General features: G+C 42.0%; 1 protein-coding gene across 8 annotated transcripts in view; it reads right to left on the minus strand.

Moving 5' to 3' along the window:
• The window catches only part of caprin2 (caprin family member 2), a 79949-nt gene that overhangs the window by 40423 nt on the left and 21278 nt on the right, over positions 1-18248 (minus strand). For all 8 annotated transcript variants that reach the window (XM_078568488.1, XM_078568485.1, XM_078568484.1 and 5 more), the window contains 4 exons: positions 18094-18172; positions 7017-7075; positions 5438-5545; positions 3049-3162 (listed from right to left, as the gene is read on the minus strand). In XM_078568488.1, the coding sequence (XP_078424614.1) occupies positions 3049-3162; positions 5438-5545; positions 7017-7075; positions 18094-18172 (360 nt within the window). The remainder of the gene's footprint in view (positions 1-3048; positions 3163-5437; positions 5546-7016; positions 7076-18093; positions 18173-18248) is intronic.

Genomic DNA, 18248 nt, shown 5'->3' on the forward strand with positions numbered 1-18248 from the left:
AGCGAGGAATTCACCTAGCGACTCCAAAGCCTGCCCATCATCATCTACAAGGCACAAGCAAGGAGTGTGATGGAATACTCTCCTTTTGCCTGGATGAGTGCAGCTCCAACCACACAAGAACCTTGACATCAAGGCAGCCTGCTTGATTGGCACCCCATCCACCTTTAACATTCACTCCCTCCAATGCACGGTGGCTGCAATGTGTACCATCCACAAGATGCACTGCAGAAATTCACCAAGGCTCCTTCAACAGGACCTTCCAAACCCATAACCTCTATCACCAGAAGAAGGGGAATGGGAGCAGGTTCTTGGGAGCACCACCACCACCTGCAAGTTCTCCTGCGAGCAACACCATCCTGACTTAACTATATCACTATTCCTTCACTGTTGCCAAATCAAAAGTGTCCTCCCAATAAGACCAAGGGTGTACACACACATTTACTTAAGTTGCTCAAGGCAACCAGCACCTTCAAGGGCAACTATGGATAAACAATAAATGCTGGTCTTGCCAATGATGTCAACATCCCATGAATGACAAAAAAAGCGACAATCCAACTCTACTTTTCTTTATAAAGAAGCATAGAATCAGAGCACAAAACCCTCTGCCACAGGTATACAAATAGTTGTTTGGTAGTAAAGAGCGGAGTATTGCTTAAAAATAAACACCACCACCACATGCTGTCTAAGCTTTTTGCCTTGCATTCATCAGGACAGGCTGCAAGATTACCAGCATAAAAGGAACAATTTATACTGCATGAGAAGAATACACTCATTGATTGGCAAGTGGACTGATTGGTAGAGACATTACCATGGAGAATGCAGCAGGGAACAGTTAACTGCCAAGCTTTTGTTCAAATTCAAATCACAGGTTGACTCTTGTCCAGACATTGCCATGGAGAATAAACCAGGGAATGGCTCAAACATATTTGTCGGTTTGCACAAGAAATACACCTTGATGGAATGATACCTAACCTCCTACCCCTTGCATATTTCCAATGTAGATGACATTTTCTATATTCAAATCCACAGCTGCATGCAAGAACTTACATACCTTAAGGGGCTCCATCCTGCACTCAAGTTCACCTTTGAAATGGAGCAGTTAGTGAGCTCCTTTTCCTCAATGGTGATTGTTGAGAAATCTGCCAGGGGGTTCTCCACTACTATCTACCGCAAGCCTACCTTCACTGGTCATTAAACATGTTGGGATTCTTAGTTTCACACACTAAGATTGGCTTTATTGGCAACCTCAAATAGGGCCCGAGCCATTTGCTCATTGTGCAAGCTTAATACTGAAATAGAGCACATAAAAGCCACCTCATGGGACAATGGCTACCCTGATCAGACCATTGAGTTTGCATGACAGTGAGCAATGGAAGAACTTTTTGGAGTCTACCTCAGATTACCCTGGAAGGGTAAAGTGTCTCAAAATTTGAGACAGGTGAAGCTAGCCATTTCACACCAACTATGCAGTAGCAACAAGTGGTATTCTTCACTAACAGGATGCTGCTGTCAAGCCAAAAAGACATTCTGCCTATCACACAAATGATTAATGTGGTGTATGAATCTCAGTGCCAGTGTGATGCTAGATATGTAGGCTGTATGTCCCAATGACTGACAGATCAAACAGCACCTACCTTCAGCTGTTTGCAACAGGCAAAGTACTGACTGTACCCGACCAGCCTGTGCTCGCAAAACTTGAAATAGTGTCCAGCATTAGATGTGATTCTACAGTCGGGCAACATTTGCTAAAACAAACAATCCTGATTGTGCTAAGAATTACACTGAAAACTAATTTAAGATAGTCAGGCCCAGTGTGGCTCACGTGGGTGTGCTAGAAGCTACAGATATTCTCATACAGGGCTCTGTCCTTTGCAGACAGAAGGAGCATGTCCACACATTGCGCTTTTTTTCAAAAAGACAAGAGCTTGAGGACAGCCATTCCCTGGTTCATTCCCCATGGCAATGCCATGACCAGAGTCAACCTGCCTGGTTTGAATTTGAACAAAAGCTATAACTGTTCCCTGCTGCATTCTCCATGGCAATACCTCCACCATGGAGTTCACTTGCCAAACAAGCAACACCCTTCTCAAGCTGTTTAAATTGTTCCCTTTACTGTTGGTAATCTTGTGATCTGACTTGAGTGCAAGATGAAAAGCTTAAACAGCAGATCTTTTTCATCAATACAAAACACTCCTTAATTAGAGCTCAGTTTTGTGACTCAAGTCTTCTGAAGTTCAGGGCAGAGAAGGAAATCCTCTGCATCTTAGGTGTATTGTCAATGGTGCCATAAATGGAAATTCTTCTCTGGAGGAGAACATCCTGCCCACCAAAGGCTACAAATAATGTCTTCATTATACGAAGACTGAGAAGACTAAATCAAATGAGATTTACAAGTATTGGAATGAGGTTATCCAAAACACAACCAAGCAACTTATTGCAATGAGGTGATCCAGCTTAATGGAACTAGCCATATGAAATTAATCAGGGTCTCAGTGTGAAAAAAGTTCCATCTGGTCATTCAACTATCTCAAAGAAAAACTTGTGCAAATACACTGGATGCCAACTGCCTCGTGCCCAACATATTTATACATTTTCTCACCAACCCTGAGCAATTACAAATCCATTAGCAATAAAAACAAAGAACTAGAAGCTTACATGAAATCACCAAGCACGCCAGACATAACCAATCATTCTAGAGTGTAATGTACACAAGACATGAACTATATTTACTGCCTGCACTTCATACAGGAGAAGGAGAAATCCATGTTAACTCCTCCCCAGGTAATCTTCAGCTCCAAATTTTGTGATCTGCACAGAAATTCAAAAGGTGGAGGTCCTCACAAATGCATTTCCCCCCCCCACCAATCTACCCAAGGAGTTTTACAATACGTCAATGAATAAGAAACAATCTTTTCCCCAAACTATTTAAAACCAGAATTTACTCAACACACCCAAGGTTTGGCGGACCGATCTCAGTCTACATAAAAGGCTGGACTGTAGAAAAAAAAGTCTTTGCACTTCAGGTAGTCAAACCACAAAAACACTCACCTGATGTGTCTCCAGGGACTTTTGTGTTAAAGATTCACTAATGGGTGTGCTCGTTTGGTATATCTGTGGTGGCGGAATGTATGCTTCACTTTCTGAATTGCATGCAGCCGAATTCTAGGGATAGAGACAAGGGTCAAAACTAGTCATTTTTCATTACTGTAGTCTTTAACCAAAATTTGTTAGTTACATCAACAAGCTTAGTTACTTGGCCAGATCTGGACTTTTATGCCTTCAGTGAGCTTGCTCATCTTGGGTGAGAAGCAGGAAATGCAAGGACAACCATCCATCCTGACATGATACTAAATCTTAATCTTTAAAAGGCAAACTGCAACATAGTTCTTCTATCCTCAAGAAGGATAGTCAGTGACATTACTGCCTCCTTTTAAATATGCAAAATCTGTTACTACAGCCAACAGCAAGGAGATGCCATCAGGAGTTATTCTGCAGATGTGTGCAACATATCCTGCTGAAAGCAACTGTGCAGATTACCAGTGGAGCAGGCTCATCAAGTAGCTCTGAAGGGTCATAAGGACTTGAAACACTTTCTCTCTCCACAGATGCTGCCAGATCTGAGTTTCCAGCATTTTCGGTTTTATATCATTAAGTGTAGGGTTCAGTACCCAGCACCAACAGGGAAAAATAAGTGATAGGGCTCAAAAGCATCAGCCATTTTAGAATGATTGCTCCTGCTCCAAGATATAATGCCTCGACAGAACCAAAGGGTTTGAAGAACCAGCAGCTACTAGAAGATTTATTTCTTCAATAGAAAATTTATTGGTGGCTACACTTCAAATAAATGTTCCTCGAATAACCCTCTCATCCCTTCTCTCTCAATGCTGTTCAGCTAATTAAAATCTTCTTACAAAGGTCTACTAATACTTGGTTAGATGCATTAAATATCAAGCACCAATAGATCATCAAATGCTACAAGACAAGCAGTTTAAGCCATTTCATTATGACAATCCAACCAAATTTATAGAACACAAATAGATAGTTGTCTTTGATTTGATTCAATGAAAAATGGTAAGGAAATGTCTTTCATTTTCAAACAATGTTATTGGATGGAACCCATTATATTGTGCACAGCTAGGAATTGGTGTGGGGGTGGGAGGGGGTGGAGGGTAAGAGCAGTTCAACTGGGCTTGGTTGGCTAAATGGTTTCCCTCCATCTCATCCATTCCCCAAGTCACCAGCTCACTGTTCTGTCACTGAAGATGCATCACATGAAGCCGATGCATCACATGAAACCAAGTATAGCCTTCCTCCTACTGAAGGAAATAAAGGTAGCAATACTGAACATTTCATTTGTTGACAGGAGGCAAGACTTGTTGTGAAGTGGTTGTTCCATTACATGGTAAAACAATTTGGCAATAAGATTTTTTTAAAATCTGCCACAAGAGAACGAAAACAGAGTTTAAAGCACATTTACAACTCCCCCCACCACCCCACCGAAGGTATAAATAAACAAATGGTTAATGCACTAAAGGGAAATGGGTTTTCTCCCAATAGTACTACTCAAAACTGAGCACTTGCCTAGACAGGTTATACCAAGTGGAGACATTTGATGCCCATTTTGTTAGGGAATTCTTTCATCACTGGCTGAAAGATGAGCTAAAACTGGGAAACTGAGGGTACTACAACTTTTTTAGCACACACTTAACTCAGGAGATGCTAACAATTTACTAAGACCACTGAGAAAATAAACACTTCATTTTACAAAAACAAAAACTTTATTAAATACATCTAATAACTACTAACTGTGAAATAAAGTGGTTCAACTGATTTTTTTTTTAATTCATTCATGGGATGTGGGTGTCACTGGCTAGGCCAGCATTATTACCCATCCCCAAGTGCCCTTGTTCAGAGGGCATTTAAGAGTCAACCACATTGTTGTGGGACTGGAGTCACATGTATGCCAGACCAGGTAAGGACATTAGTGAACCAGATGGATTTTTACAACAATTAACAATGGTTTCATGTTCATCATTATTCCAGAATTTTATTGGATTCAAAGTCCACCATCTGCCATGGCGGGATTCGAACCCAGGTCCCCAGAGCATTACGCTTGGTCTCTGGACTATTAGCCCAGCGACAATACCACAACACCATCACCTCCTCTGATTACATCAAGCCTAGACTCACCAAGTATTAACTTGGTCCATCTTTGGAGAGAATTATTTGATTCAGATCACAAGGTGGTGATTGTATCATGTAATGTCCCTAGGTTTTGCCATTTGCAAATATAGACATAGGGTAGAGTCAACTCCATAAGGCTAGTGTTCAGACAGTAGAGGGGGACAAGTCACGTCATAACCAGGGACGGTTTCGTATCTACAGTAGTCCTGAATTCGTGATGAGATAGGCAAGAAAGTCAATTACATTATCTTACCTGTGCTGTTTGCCCTGAAAGGTCAGTTGTGGAACCAGATAACGAAGACTGGTCATCCGAACCTGAACTACCCCCGATATTTGAAAGGACACTCAATTCTGAAGCAGGCTGCAAAAGGGTAGAGACATTTAGTCCTTGAAGGCTTTTCAAGCAAGTGCGTGACAGAAAGTAAAAAAAAAAAGCACCAAAAAAATTAAATAAATAGGTTCTCTGTAATCCAGTAACATGGTTCCCATTAAACATCCTTCCAACACTCTGGACTAGTCTACAGTCACAGCTACACACCCCAGACAAAAATCTGATGTTCATTTCCTACTCTGTTCAGTCACTTGTGAAAGTATGGTGGCTAGCCTCGTAGGTATACTATTTGCCACATGCAGTGGTAAGAGAGTCTGTAGAGTTTGTCATTGGGAAGGCGACTCAGCCATTTCCCCAAAATTGCTGATGCTCCAACTAGGAAAGGAGCAATGTGGAACATGAGGGCAATTGTTGCAACAACTAGATATTTTGATGAATTAAAATAAATTGGGACAATTTTCTGTGGTTGTGGCTGGATAGTTGGGAACTAAACAAAAAATCTTATGCCCTCCAAATAAAGCAAGTGGCAGAAGCAAAATCTACAAAGATTTTCAGGGAGCCAAATCAAAAATGTTTTCAAAAGGTTATGGGAATAAAGGGATAGTGGGTAGCTCAAGGGCTAGTATGGGTGCTAATGGATTGAAATGATGCTGTTAAATTCTATAAATTCAGAAGATACTAAACCAGGTGACAAGCAGATGTGACATTTATATCAAAATTGATTACCTAAAATTAGGCAATTGAAATGCAGTGCCCAGTTATTATAACACATATTGGCAGTGCACTGCATACAACCAAACGTTTAATTTTAAAACAGTAATCTTAACTTTCACAAGAATAACCAGAGTCACGATTTTTCCCCCAAATTAAAAACACTTTCAACTGTTTAAAATGGGGAAACTGTCCTTTAACCGAACGATACAGAAGGATAGCAATTTGCCAATTGTTAGCTAGAGTTTGCTACTGCAGACCTTCAAAGTACCAAGGTGACATCAGGACCCAATAGCAGAGGGGCACCAGTGAAGTCAAATCTCATCTCAGAAGTCAACCAGCCATCTCCAGAAAGAGGTCGTGCAATTGTGGTTTATTCACATTAAAAGCCATTACAATAGCTGCTCCCAAGATATAAAAAGGAACTTCCATACTATAAACACTCATGGCACTGTCAATTTCAGTTTAGTAGTACACCCAATTGTTAGTTATGCACTTGTAGGCTATATGGGAGCTCACTGCAGCAATTTAATGCCAAGCTTAAAACAAACTACCTCCTTCCTGAACAAACTATTCAATTCCAATCACAATCTGATCAAAATACCCTCCAGCAGTAGCTTTCACCAAATAGCAAACTAGAACTAAAAATTCCCCAAGTCCCAATGCAGGAGCAGGGGTACCCACACTCAGTATCCACAGAGTTACATCAGTCAAAGACTTGGAACAAGTGTCACTGAGCCACTTAACAGCCTTTCACACTACTAACCAAATGTAAAAAGTTTGTTCTTACCTTGGATGGGGATGGAATGATTTCAGTCTTGATTTGTTGCTTCTGTTGTTGTTTTGGAACTAATCAAGAAAAACACATTAGACTAGCTGGCACAGTGGACAACAAGGAAACTGTCCAACAGAAATGGGAAGCCCATGTGGAGTCATGAGCAAAAAAGTTTACTCCAGCTTAGAGACTCAAGGGAATAGCGAGGTGTGAGGGAAAAAGTGAACGAAGCAGCAATGCCAAATTCAATCTGCATACTCCAGAGACTGGAGCACAATCTAAGCTGATCTCCGCTATAGTGTCTGATAGAATGTTAAATGTTTGTCTTCACAGTCACTGTAGAAAGAAACCAAGACACTTGAGCAGGCAAGTTCTCCTAGCGTCTTGGCCAATATTTGTTCTTCAACCAACACAATTTTAAAATGACTCAATGTATTGAACCTTGCTGTGCAAAAACTGACTATTTCCTCGAGTCTACACTTCAAAATTAGTTGAAACAACAAAATGCTGGAAGTACTCCTCAAAACCTGCCAGACCTGCAGAGTATTTTCAGAATTTTGTTTTTCAAAATTTTCAGCAACTGCTGTATTTCAGTTCTGCTTCAAAAAAAAATTCCTTTCTTGTGAAGTACTGAGACAGAAGTCATGAAAAGATCATGTTAGAGGCAATGATTTTCTTCCTCCAGCACAGAAGGCATGATACATTGGGTAGATATATAATGTGGTTCAGTGTGTCCAGCACTCCCAATGCATCCACTGCATTGTTATGCAGTTACTTGAGCTGTTTAAAGGGAACAAGTTAAGTATGCTTCAAATATTACGAGTGTGAGATTCACAATGAATATTGTTTTGTTTGAAATTAAGAATTTAATCTCATGTGCAAATCAGTGCATAAATTCAAGATGCATCAGATCGTGTTTGATGTTTGAAGAATGGAGACCATTAGCAAATGTACTCTACATGCACTCACTACAAAAAAATAGCACTGCAATCCAATAATGTACCTTTTCCTTCTGAGATCTAACAATCAAGAATAAAAATTGTTAAGCTTCAAAAGGCAATACAAAATGCATTCTTTAATTGGAGGGAAAAAAAATAGGCTGACCGATGCCTTATTAGTCAACTTGTCATGGGACAAAGATGATTATTAACTAGTGCCCACTATGCAGGAGTTGCGCTTTGGAAGACTTATTCATAACATCAATATTGAAGCATCGAGATTATACTATTAACAAAATTTGACCAAGAACTTAGACAAAAGGTTCATTTTAAAAATGAGGTTCTTAGGAGATAGAGGAGGGAATTCTAAAACATGCAGCCCAAAGTTGTAAAAAAGCACAGCCAAAGGGTTATGTACAAGGTGAGGCCAGTCAGGGGAATGTCGAGGTCTGGCAGGGGCAGAAGAAGTTTGAGACAAAGGGATTAAGCCATAGATATTTAAACAAAATGAGGTATCGGGAAGGCAAGGAGCAAAATGTGTGTCAGAAAGGAACATAAATATAAAAAGTCCTCGAAAGCCATATTTAACGTAGAGGATAAATACTGCATTTTTAAAAATATTACAACTCTGATCTGTAAAGGGCCATGTAGTTGCACTTGGGCTCCCCAAGTATTCTGGAACTCCCTCCCTAACAGCACTGTTGGTGTACCTACACCTCAGGGACTGCAGCAGTGCAAGGCAGAAGCTCACCATCACCTTCAAGCCAGTGACACCCACACCCCATTAATGAGTAAAAAAAAATCCAAGATATTAAAGCGCAAAATCACATCCAACTGTTCCATCCTCAGTCACATGAACATCAGCAGCCTGCAGCAACTAAAGATCAGAGCAAATCCATCTCCTTGACCTCCTCTGGCTGTACACTTACTGGCAAGCACAAATACATGATTAGGAATCAAACAAAAATGTTCCTCTTTAAGCTTTTTAAAAATGGGGCTGAGGGGTGTTTCCCCAATTATACCTTCATCCCAAATTAGTCTCCAACTTGTACCTCAATAAAAATCACAGGCTTGGTGTGATCAGTTAGAGGGATTAAAAAGCCAGATCCACTCGGTTTTCCATCTTCATATATGCTGCCAGACCTGTTGTGTTTTTCCAGCACTCTCCATTTGAGAGGGGCTAAAGACCTCGCCCTGTATATTTTTTATAAAATAGAGAAATGCTCATTGCCATCTTTAAAAATTTCAAACTGAACAAAGACCCAAATGGTTGACCAGGTCTGTGATCCTTGAACAAAAACAGCAGTGAAACTCTTTAGTTGGAAGAGTCTGTGCCCGCTGGTGCCAGGCATGCGAGGCAGTGAGAGCAGTGTGGTAGGAAGGCCAACATCAGTTTCTTGACACCATGAAACCAGTTTGCGATTGTCCGCCCAGCCCACCGATGGCAAGCAGCATTACCTGCCATCAGATGACGGGAACCTCGTATTACATCTGCATATCATAAGGCTAGCCTGCCGTATTCATTCCCTTCCACCCTCTCCGGATCATACATCAACATGTTTCACAATAGCACAAGTGGCAGTGCAGCTCACCAAGTGCACTTCACTTGGGACCTGGAGGTTTGTTTGCCTATCTTGCTTTGGGCAGCACTTGGAATCATCAGCACTGGGCTTTGCAGACACCACCACTGGCCGGTTCCTACCTACCAGATCAGCCATAAGGCAGGGGTGGCTTTGTACAGCTGCAGGGCTTGGGCTGTACTGGGGGAAGGGGGTATCCCAAGCTTTGTGTGGGGGTGCAAGTTGAACTGTGCAAGTGGCCTCAAGATGGTGAGGGCTGAGGAGGCAGTCTCCAGAGGAGATGAGGCCAGATGGAGATGTGAGGGTGTGTGTGTGTGTGTGTGTGTGTGTGTGTGTGTGTGGATGTGTGTATGTGTGTGTGGAAGAGCAAGTGGTAATGCTCCTTTAGCTGGCAATGAGAAAGATGCCAGTGAATGTATGACAGGCTTGAGTGAGAGTGTTTAGAGTGATGAGATGGTTGCCTTACCCTGGATGGCCAACCTCTTCTGTGCAACATTGGCACTGCCATCACCTACCAAGCCAGAGTGGTAATGTTGCTGCCCCTCCTGCGACCAGAGTGGGAGCAGAGGACATCATGACGGGCCTCCAGTGTTCAAAAAAGCACTCAGATGACACAGCACTAAACCTGAGGGCTGCAGTCTTGCCTTTAGGGACCATGTCCTATTTGCAGCATTCCTGAACCGGAAGCAGAGGTGTGCGCATGGCTATACTTAAAGTGGCGCACAGCATGATGAAGCAACAATGTGGTGGGCAAATTGGAGCCTGCCTCCCAAACAGCGTGGTACATGGGAATGCATAATTAATGCAGCAGGTTTGGGACGATACAGCATGAGGAGCCACCATTTCGGATGGCGGCATTTTACCTGCCCACTACCATACTTAGAGAAAATCTGCGGTGATTCTGCCCATTATCTCTGAATTTGGTCCGTGCAGCCTACAAAGAATTAGTTAGATGGTACAAAGGCCAACTGCATTTTCATAACCCAGGCTGACCAACAGGGAGCTGCTCGGCTGCTAAGACAAAGGACCCTGCAACCTTCTTGTCAATTCTTAATGGTTGGGACATTAAACCCCAGGGACCCAGACAATACACATCCCTCAAAGCCAAAGTGGCAAGGTGGGAGTCATGCGACATGGACCTCGGGCTTGGGGGAACCAGTAATATTGTCTTTCTGAATTGCAAAGGCCCAGTCTGCTATTTTACCATCTAACCAGGTTGGACACCTGGTCCCATCTACACTACTTCTATCAGAAAGCCTACAGACTGATTCATCTCTGCATGCCTCATTGTGAAGTCAACACGACTGGGAAAGTGAATTATTCACCATCAGTTTTCTGCTCACTGACCTCAGTCAAGGAATATCTCATTGGACTTTGATTCAGGACTCTGCAACCCATGTAAAACTTCCTGCAGTCTGTGCACTGTAAATCTCCTTTCTCTATCCCTCACGCTGCATGAATGCAAAGGAGACAATGTTCTGACCCTAACCCCATGTTTTGTGCGTGCAAATAAACTAACCCTTTGAGTTCATCCATTCTAGAGTTTGCTGTGGGGTTATTTATGGAAAAAAGGATCACAAACAAGAGGGGTTGGAAAATACACCGCTGCATATAAAGGCAGAAGCAAATCAAAAAACAACTGTTTACAGATAGGTGGAGCGGGATGAAACGGGTGGGGGAGGATAGACAGTGTTCCCTGCAAGCTTGAGCGAGACTCCTGAAGGCTGTGTTGCTGCCCAGTCCCAGAGTTAAGGGCATGTCCTCAGGGCTGGAGAGGAACTTGGATTGGGAGGGAAAGGATCCAGTTGTTGTTATCCAAGTTAGTACCAAAAATAATCGATAGCACTAGAAAAGGAGGTTCTGCTGAAAGAATTTGAAGTTAGGAGCTAAATTAAAAAGTAATAATCCCAGGATTACTACCCGAGCCATGGGCAAACTGGAATAGGGTAAATAAAGTCAAGGAGTTAAATGCGTGGCTCAAAGATTGCTGTGGGAGGAATGAGTTTCCAGTTAATGGTGCACTGGCACTGGCACCAGTACTAGCATAGAAGGGAGCTGTTCCAGCAGAATGGGCTTCACTTGAGCCATGCTGGGACCAGTGCCCTGACAAATCAAATAACTAGGGCTGTACAGGGCTTTAAAGTAAATGGGTGGGTGGGTTCTGGAGAGGGGATATGTAGGCTAACGAAGCAAAAGGATATGGTGGCATTGCAGGGCAGCTATTTAGGTAATGATACCCAGAGTATGACAGGGAGGGACAGTGTACAAACAAAAAAGAAAAGCAGCAAATAGGGTCAAAGGGGGAAAAAGCAAAATTAATGGCTCTTTACTTAAATGCACATAGTATTCAGAACAGAATTAGCAGCACAAAGGAGGTTGGTGGGCATGATCTTATAGCCATTACAGAGACAGTATTACAAGGAGATCAAAGCTGGGAACTAAACATTCAGGGATATGTGGCTTTTCAAAAGGATGGGTTAGGAATAAAAAGTGTGGTGGGGTGTTTTTGTTAGTATGAGATGGAATAAGTACAATAGCAAGAAATGATCTTGGATTGGAAGATGTAGAATCCATATGGGTGGAGTTAAGAAATAACAGGGGAAGAAGACACTAGTGGAAGTAGTCTATAGGGCCCCTAACAGTAGCTGTACTGTAAGACCGAGAATAAATTAGGAGATAATGAGGGCAAGCAAAAAAAAAGTAGCACATTAATCATGGGTGACTTTAACCTTCATGTAGATTGGGAAAAATCAAACTGGCAGAGGTCGCCACAAGCAAGAATTCAGAGTGCATTCAGGACAGTTTCCTAGAACAATATGTTGTGGATCCGACCAGGGATCAGGTAATGTGTAATGAGGCAGGTTTAATAAATGATCGGAGTAAAGGATTCCCTAGGAAACAGTGACATAATGTGAATGCTAAATTCTACCATGTTGAGAGTGAGAAATTTGGTCAGAAACAACTGTGCCAAACTTAAATAAGGGCAATTACAAAGGAATGAGAGCAGAGTTGGCTGGAGTGGAGTGGGAAAGGAGTTGAGCAGAAAAGTGTTTTGAACAATGGCAGACATTTAAGAAAATAGTTCATGGCTCACAACAAAGATATATCCCAGTGAGGAAGAAGGATTCTAGAAAGGGGATAGACAAACCATGGATAACAAGGGAAATTAAAGATAGTGTGGAAAAGGTTACTGGTAAGACAGGTGATTGGGAAAGTTTTAAAAACCAACAAAAGATGACCAAAAAATAATAAAGAGGGAGAAATTAAACTGAGGGTAAACTAGCAAGTAATATAAACAAAACAAGACAGCAAGAGCTTCTTTAAATATATAAAAAAGGAAGAGAGGCCAGTGAACATAAAGCCCCTTAGAGAATGAGGCTGGGGAAATAATAATGGGGAACCAGGAAATGGCAGAGGGCTTGAATAAATAATTTGCCTCAGTCTTCATGGTAGAAGGCACTAATAGCATTCCAAAAATACTAAATAATCAAGGGGCAACAGGGCCGGGGGTTGGGGGGGGTGGCCTAAAAGGCCAATAAGTCCCCTAGACCTGATGGGTTGCATCCTAGGATATTAAAGGAAGTAGCTACACAAATGATGCACTGGTAGTAAATCTTCCAAGAATCCTTAGATTCTGGAAAAGTCTCAAGATTGGAAAACTGCCAATGTAACACCCTTATTCAAAAAAAAAACGACAAAAAAAAACAGGTAACTATAGGCCGGTTAGCTTAACATCTGTCATTGGGAAAATGTTACGAGTCTATTATTAAGGATGCAATAGCAGAGCATTTAGAAATGCATAATATAATCAAGCAGAATCAGCATGGCTTCATGAAGGGGAAATCACACCAACAAATTTTTTAATTCTTTGAGGTGGTAACAAGCAGGGTAGATAAAGGGGAACCAGTGGACACAATATTTTGGATTTCCAAAAGGCACTTGGCAAGGTACCACACACAAGGCTACTTAAGGGCCAGTCCATGCTGTTGGGGGGGTAGTATATTAGCATGGATAGAGGATTGGCCAACTAATAGAAGACAGAGCTGGGATAAGGGGGACATTTTCAGGATGGCAACCTGTAACTAGTGTTACAAGATCAGTGCTGGGGCCACAATTATTTACAACATATATTAACGACTTAGATGAGCTAAGTGAATGTACTATCACCAGGTCTGTGGACAACAAAAATAGGTGGGAAGGCAAGTGATGAGGATGACAAAATCTACAGAGGGATATAGATAGTTTGAGTAGTCAAAAACTTGGCAAACGTAATATAATGTGGGAAAATGGGAGGTTATGCATTTTGGCAAGAATAGAGAAGCTGAATATTATTTAAATGGAGAAAGACTGCAGAAAGCTGCAGCAGAGGGATTTGGGAGCCCTTGTGCATGAATCCCAAAAAGCTAGCATACAAGTTCAGCAGGTAATAGCGAAGACAAATGGAATGTTCACCTTTATTTCAAAGGGAATGGAGTATAAAAATAAGGAAGTCTTGCTAAAACTATACAAGGCACGAGTTAGACCACACCCAGAGTACTGAATAGTTCTGCTCCCCTTAGCTATACTGGCATTGGAGGCAGTCCAGAGAAGGTTCTCTAGGTTGATTCTGGGTATGGAGGGATTTTCTTATGCAAGGTGAAGTAGGTTGGGCTGTACTCTTTGGAGTTTAGAATGAGAGGCGACCTTATTGAAACATGTAAGATTCTTAGGAGGCTTAACGGGGTAGATGCCAAGAGGTTGTTACCCCTTGTGGGAGAGTCTAGGACCAGAGGGCATAATCTCAGAGTAAGGGGTCACCCATTTAAGACAAATGAGGGGGAATTTCTTCTGAGGGTAGTGAATCTGTGGAATTCTTTACCGCAGAGACTGTAGGGGCTGGGTCGTTAAGTATATTGAAGGCCGAGATAGACAGAATTTTAATCATCAGTAAGGGAATCAAGGGTTATGGGGAAAGGCAGGAAAGTGGAGTTGAGGATTATTAGATCAGCCATGATCTCATTGAATGCCAGAACAGACTCGATGGACAGAATGGCCTACTTCTGGCTCCTATGGTCTTGTGCTGTTTAAATTAACCCCCCCTCCTGTCCGTAATGCTTTCAAATCTCAAATCAGAATCTGCAGCATTTTGCTTTTACTAAATCCATCCACTAGCCTGAAAGCTTTACTTGTTATTAACTTACTTGCAAGTTATCTACTGGATTTTTCCAAGAGTGTATTAAACCCAAGGTTGTGCCAGTTTTCATTTCCAAACGAATCGATAATGCTAAAGGTGAGATACTTTCCCACGATTGAGCGAGCGTTTATGCGAGATGAGATTGAACAGACTGGTAGTCGGGTTACTCATTTACGCCATGCCTACACTGTGCTAGGTCTGAGGTGCACAAATCTCATTTTTTTGATTTGATCAGTTCATGCCGCTATATTGCTTCGATAGATAACTGCACCATAAACAGTGCCCGTTTGAAACACGTCCGCACCACAAACTCAGTTACTTAAGCAGAAGCAGTTTGGCAATGCAATTAACACCACTAAACACAAATCTTCCTAACCATGTACTCAGGAGCAAGGAGTTTGTTCTTGCGTACGGTTTCAATTTTGGTGTGCCTTCACCCAAATTAAACGGGAAGAGGAAGAGGTATTTGTCAAGTTTAAACTCTACTCCCAACTATCCTGCCACAAAACAGTGTCCACTGAAGATACTGAATCCTTGAAATCACACCTGGCTGATCTAGCACACGCATATTGCTGGATTCCAAACAAGCTGTTCGACTTCCATATGCAACGCCAATGTCTTAGTGTTGCGAAGCCTTAAGGCCAACCCAGACATACACATCAGTAAACCTGACAAAGAGACAAGAATAGTCATCCTTAACATGCGTGACTATATCAACAAAATGCACACCATTCTTAATGATGGGTTCAAATTCATATCCATTGGACCTGCTGTTCAACATGACCAGACAGCCTTGCTCAAAAGCAAGCTAAAAAACACTCGCTGAACATGCTTTTTTTATTCATTCACAGGATGTGGGCATCACTGTCTGGGTCAGCATTTATTGCCCATCCCTAGGTGCCCTTAAGGTGGTGAGCTGCCTTCTTGAACCACTGCAGTCCATGTGGTGTAGGTACACCCACAGTGCTGTTAGAAAGAAAGGGCAAGGGGGCTCCAAGATTTTGACCCAGCAACAATGAAGGAACGGCGATATATTTCCATGTCAAGATGAAAAGTGGCTTGGAGGGGAACTTCCAGGTGGTTCCATCTATCTGCTGCCCTTATCCTTCTAGATGGTAGCAGTCATGGGTTTGGAAGTTGCTGCTGAAGGAGCCTTAGTGTGTACCAACCACCAGATGCACTGCAATGAGCTACCATGTGATACATAACAGGGTTTGCCCTCACAGCTCACTGCGTCCACATACGTATAGGCTGCCCAAAGACACAAGTGAAGTCCCTTTACACCCCATCTTATCATTGGCTGGCTCTGCACAACATAAGTTAGCCTAATGGCTACAACCAGTTTTGGGCAAGTTTTCCACAGACAGAGTGAAGGAATCCATTAATTTTGCAAAGGCCATACAGGACTTGCATATCAATATGCAAGTTGTGTCCATGTGCTCATTGCTAGCCTATTCACCAATGTTCCACTTAAGCCATAGATAGTCATGCTGCAGCACTAGATCATAGCAACCTAGACACACCTGAATCAGTATTCAATGAACTTACGAACACAACAACTCATGAAGTTGAGTTCAGTTTTAACGACACAATGTATGCCCAAATAGATGCTGTTGCCATGGGATCCCTTCTAGGTCCAGCTCTCAAACATCTTTCTTGGGTTGCATGAGAAGCAGGTCTTTGATGGAATGACACCTAACCTCCTACCCCTTGCATATTTGATGTGGATGATATGTTTGCTACATTTAATCCACAGCTGTATGAAATAATTTCCTTGCACGTATTAATGGGCTCCATCGTGTGCTCAAACTCACCTTCGAAATGGAGCAGTCAAATGAACTCCCTTTCCTTATTAAACTCCTAGTTGAGAAATCTGCCGGGGGTTCTCTATCACAAGCCTACTTTCACTGGTCAATACACACATTGGGATTTATAGTTCCACATGCCATAAGATTGGTCTCATCGGGAACCTTGTAAATAGGGCCCAAGCCATTTACTCACCAAGCAAACTTGATGCTGAAATAGGGCACAAAGGCATCCTGCAGGATAAAGGTTACCCTGATCAGATCATTTCGCGCTGTATACTCGCACACTCAAGAACAGGCCCAAGGCCGTTACTTTCCGCCCTGAAAAGTGTCTAGTCTACTCAGATTAGCCTGGAAGGCCTAGTATCTCAAAAATGTGAGCAAGTGAAGCTAGCCGTTTCATGCTGTTATGCAGTAGTGACACGAGTGGTATTCACCAGTAACAGAATGCTGCTGTCAAGCCAAAAAGACGTTCTGCCTATCACACAAATGATTAACTTAGTATATGAATTTCAGTGCTAGTGTGATGCTAGATATGCAGACCACAAGTCCCAAAGACAGGCAAATCGTATCAAACAGCATGTCCCAGCCACTGTTCACAACGGGCAAGGCACAGACCATACCCAACCAGTCCGTGCTTGCAAAGCTGAGTCCAACATTAGATGAGATTCATTTGCTAAATAATCCTCAGTTTGCTAAGAATTACACTGACAACCAATTTAAGACTCAGTTAGGCTCAGCGTGGCACATTTGCATGTACTGGAAGCGAAATATATTAATACACAGGGTCCTGTTCTTTGCAGACAGAAAGAGCATGTACACACATTGCACCTGTTTCAGCTAAACAAAATAAGTGACAGCCATTCGTTGACTCATTCCTCAGGAAAATGCTTTGACCAATCGGAGTCAAGCTGCCTAGTTTAAATTTCAAAAATGCTTGGCAGTTAACTGTCAGTCACCATTATTGGTGCATTCTCCATGCCAACACCCCTATCAGAGCCCACTTGCTAACCAATCAGCACTCTTCTCATACAGTATAAGTGCAGTTTTCCCTTGTGTTGGTACTCATACAAAAAGTGTCCTGACCGGGGCAAGATAAAAAGCTTCGACATGTCTCTTTTTCAACAATATTCAGCCTGAAAACTGTAGCATTTAACTCTCCAAACATTGTACCATTACTAAATCTCATGTAGTTACAAAAAAAACTGAGCTTAATTCACAAAAACTTGGAATCACGTTATCCAGGTTGTATGTTGGGTAGCATATAGACATTGGGTAGTATGCCAGGAGATCCTGCCAATGCTCAAAACACGAGCCTTCTGCTTTTCTCCTTCCCCCAACTCTTAAACTTACATATTTCAAGTGCACAATTTCTTGATGCCAGGTGTCTGCCAGCAAGTGTTAACTCCCCATAAAGAATGTTTTATATTTTAAACAAAATGCCTCTGAAGCTCTTTTAACTTGTCAAAACTCAACTTCAGATATCCAAGCACAAATGAGCATAGCTTTAGATTAGAATGGGTACATCTCTGTTACCTTGCACTGCAGATGGCTGTGTTAATAAACCTTAAGAGGGGAGGAAGAAAAGCTTCATACCTGCAGCATTGAGTGATATTGTAGCCTTTTGTGATCCAATAGCACTTTGTGAAGGGGTGTCAGAATCCAACATAGAATCCTAGGAGTTTAATAAAAATGTTCAAAATTTTCAAAGTTTTCAAAGAGCTCACTTAATGAAAAATGTTCCTCACTTG

This window comes from Cetorhinus maximus, chromosome 22, assembly GCF_964194155.1.
Source record: "Cetorhinus maximus chromosome 22, sCetMax3.hap1.1, whole genome shotgun sequence".
Lineage (NCBI taxonomy): Eukaryota > Metazoa > Chordata > Chondrichthyes > Lamniformes > Cetorhinidae > Cetorhinus > Cetorhinus maximus.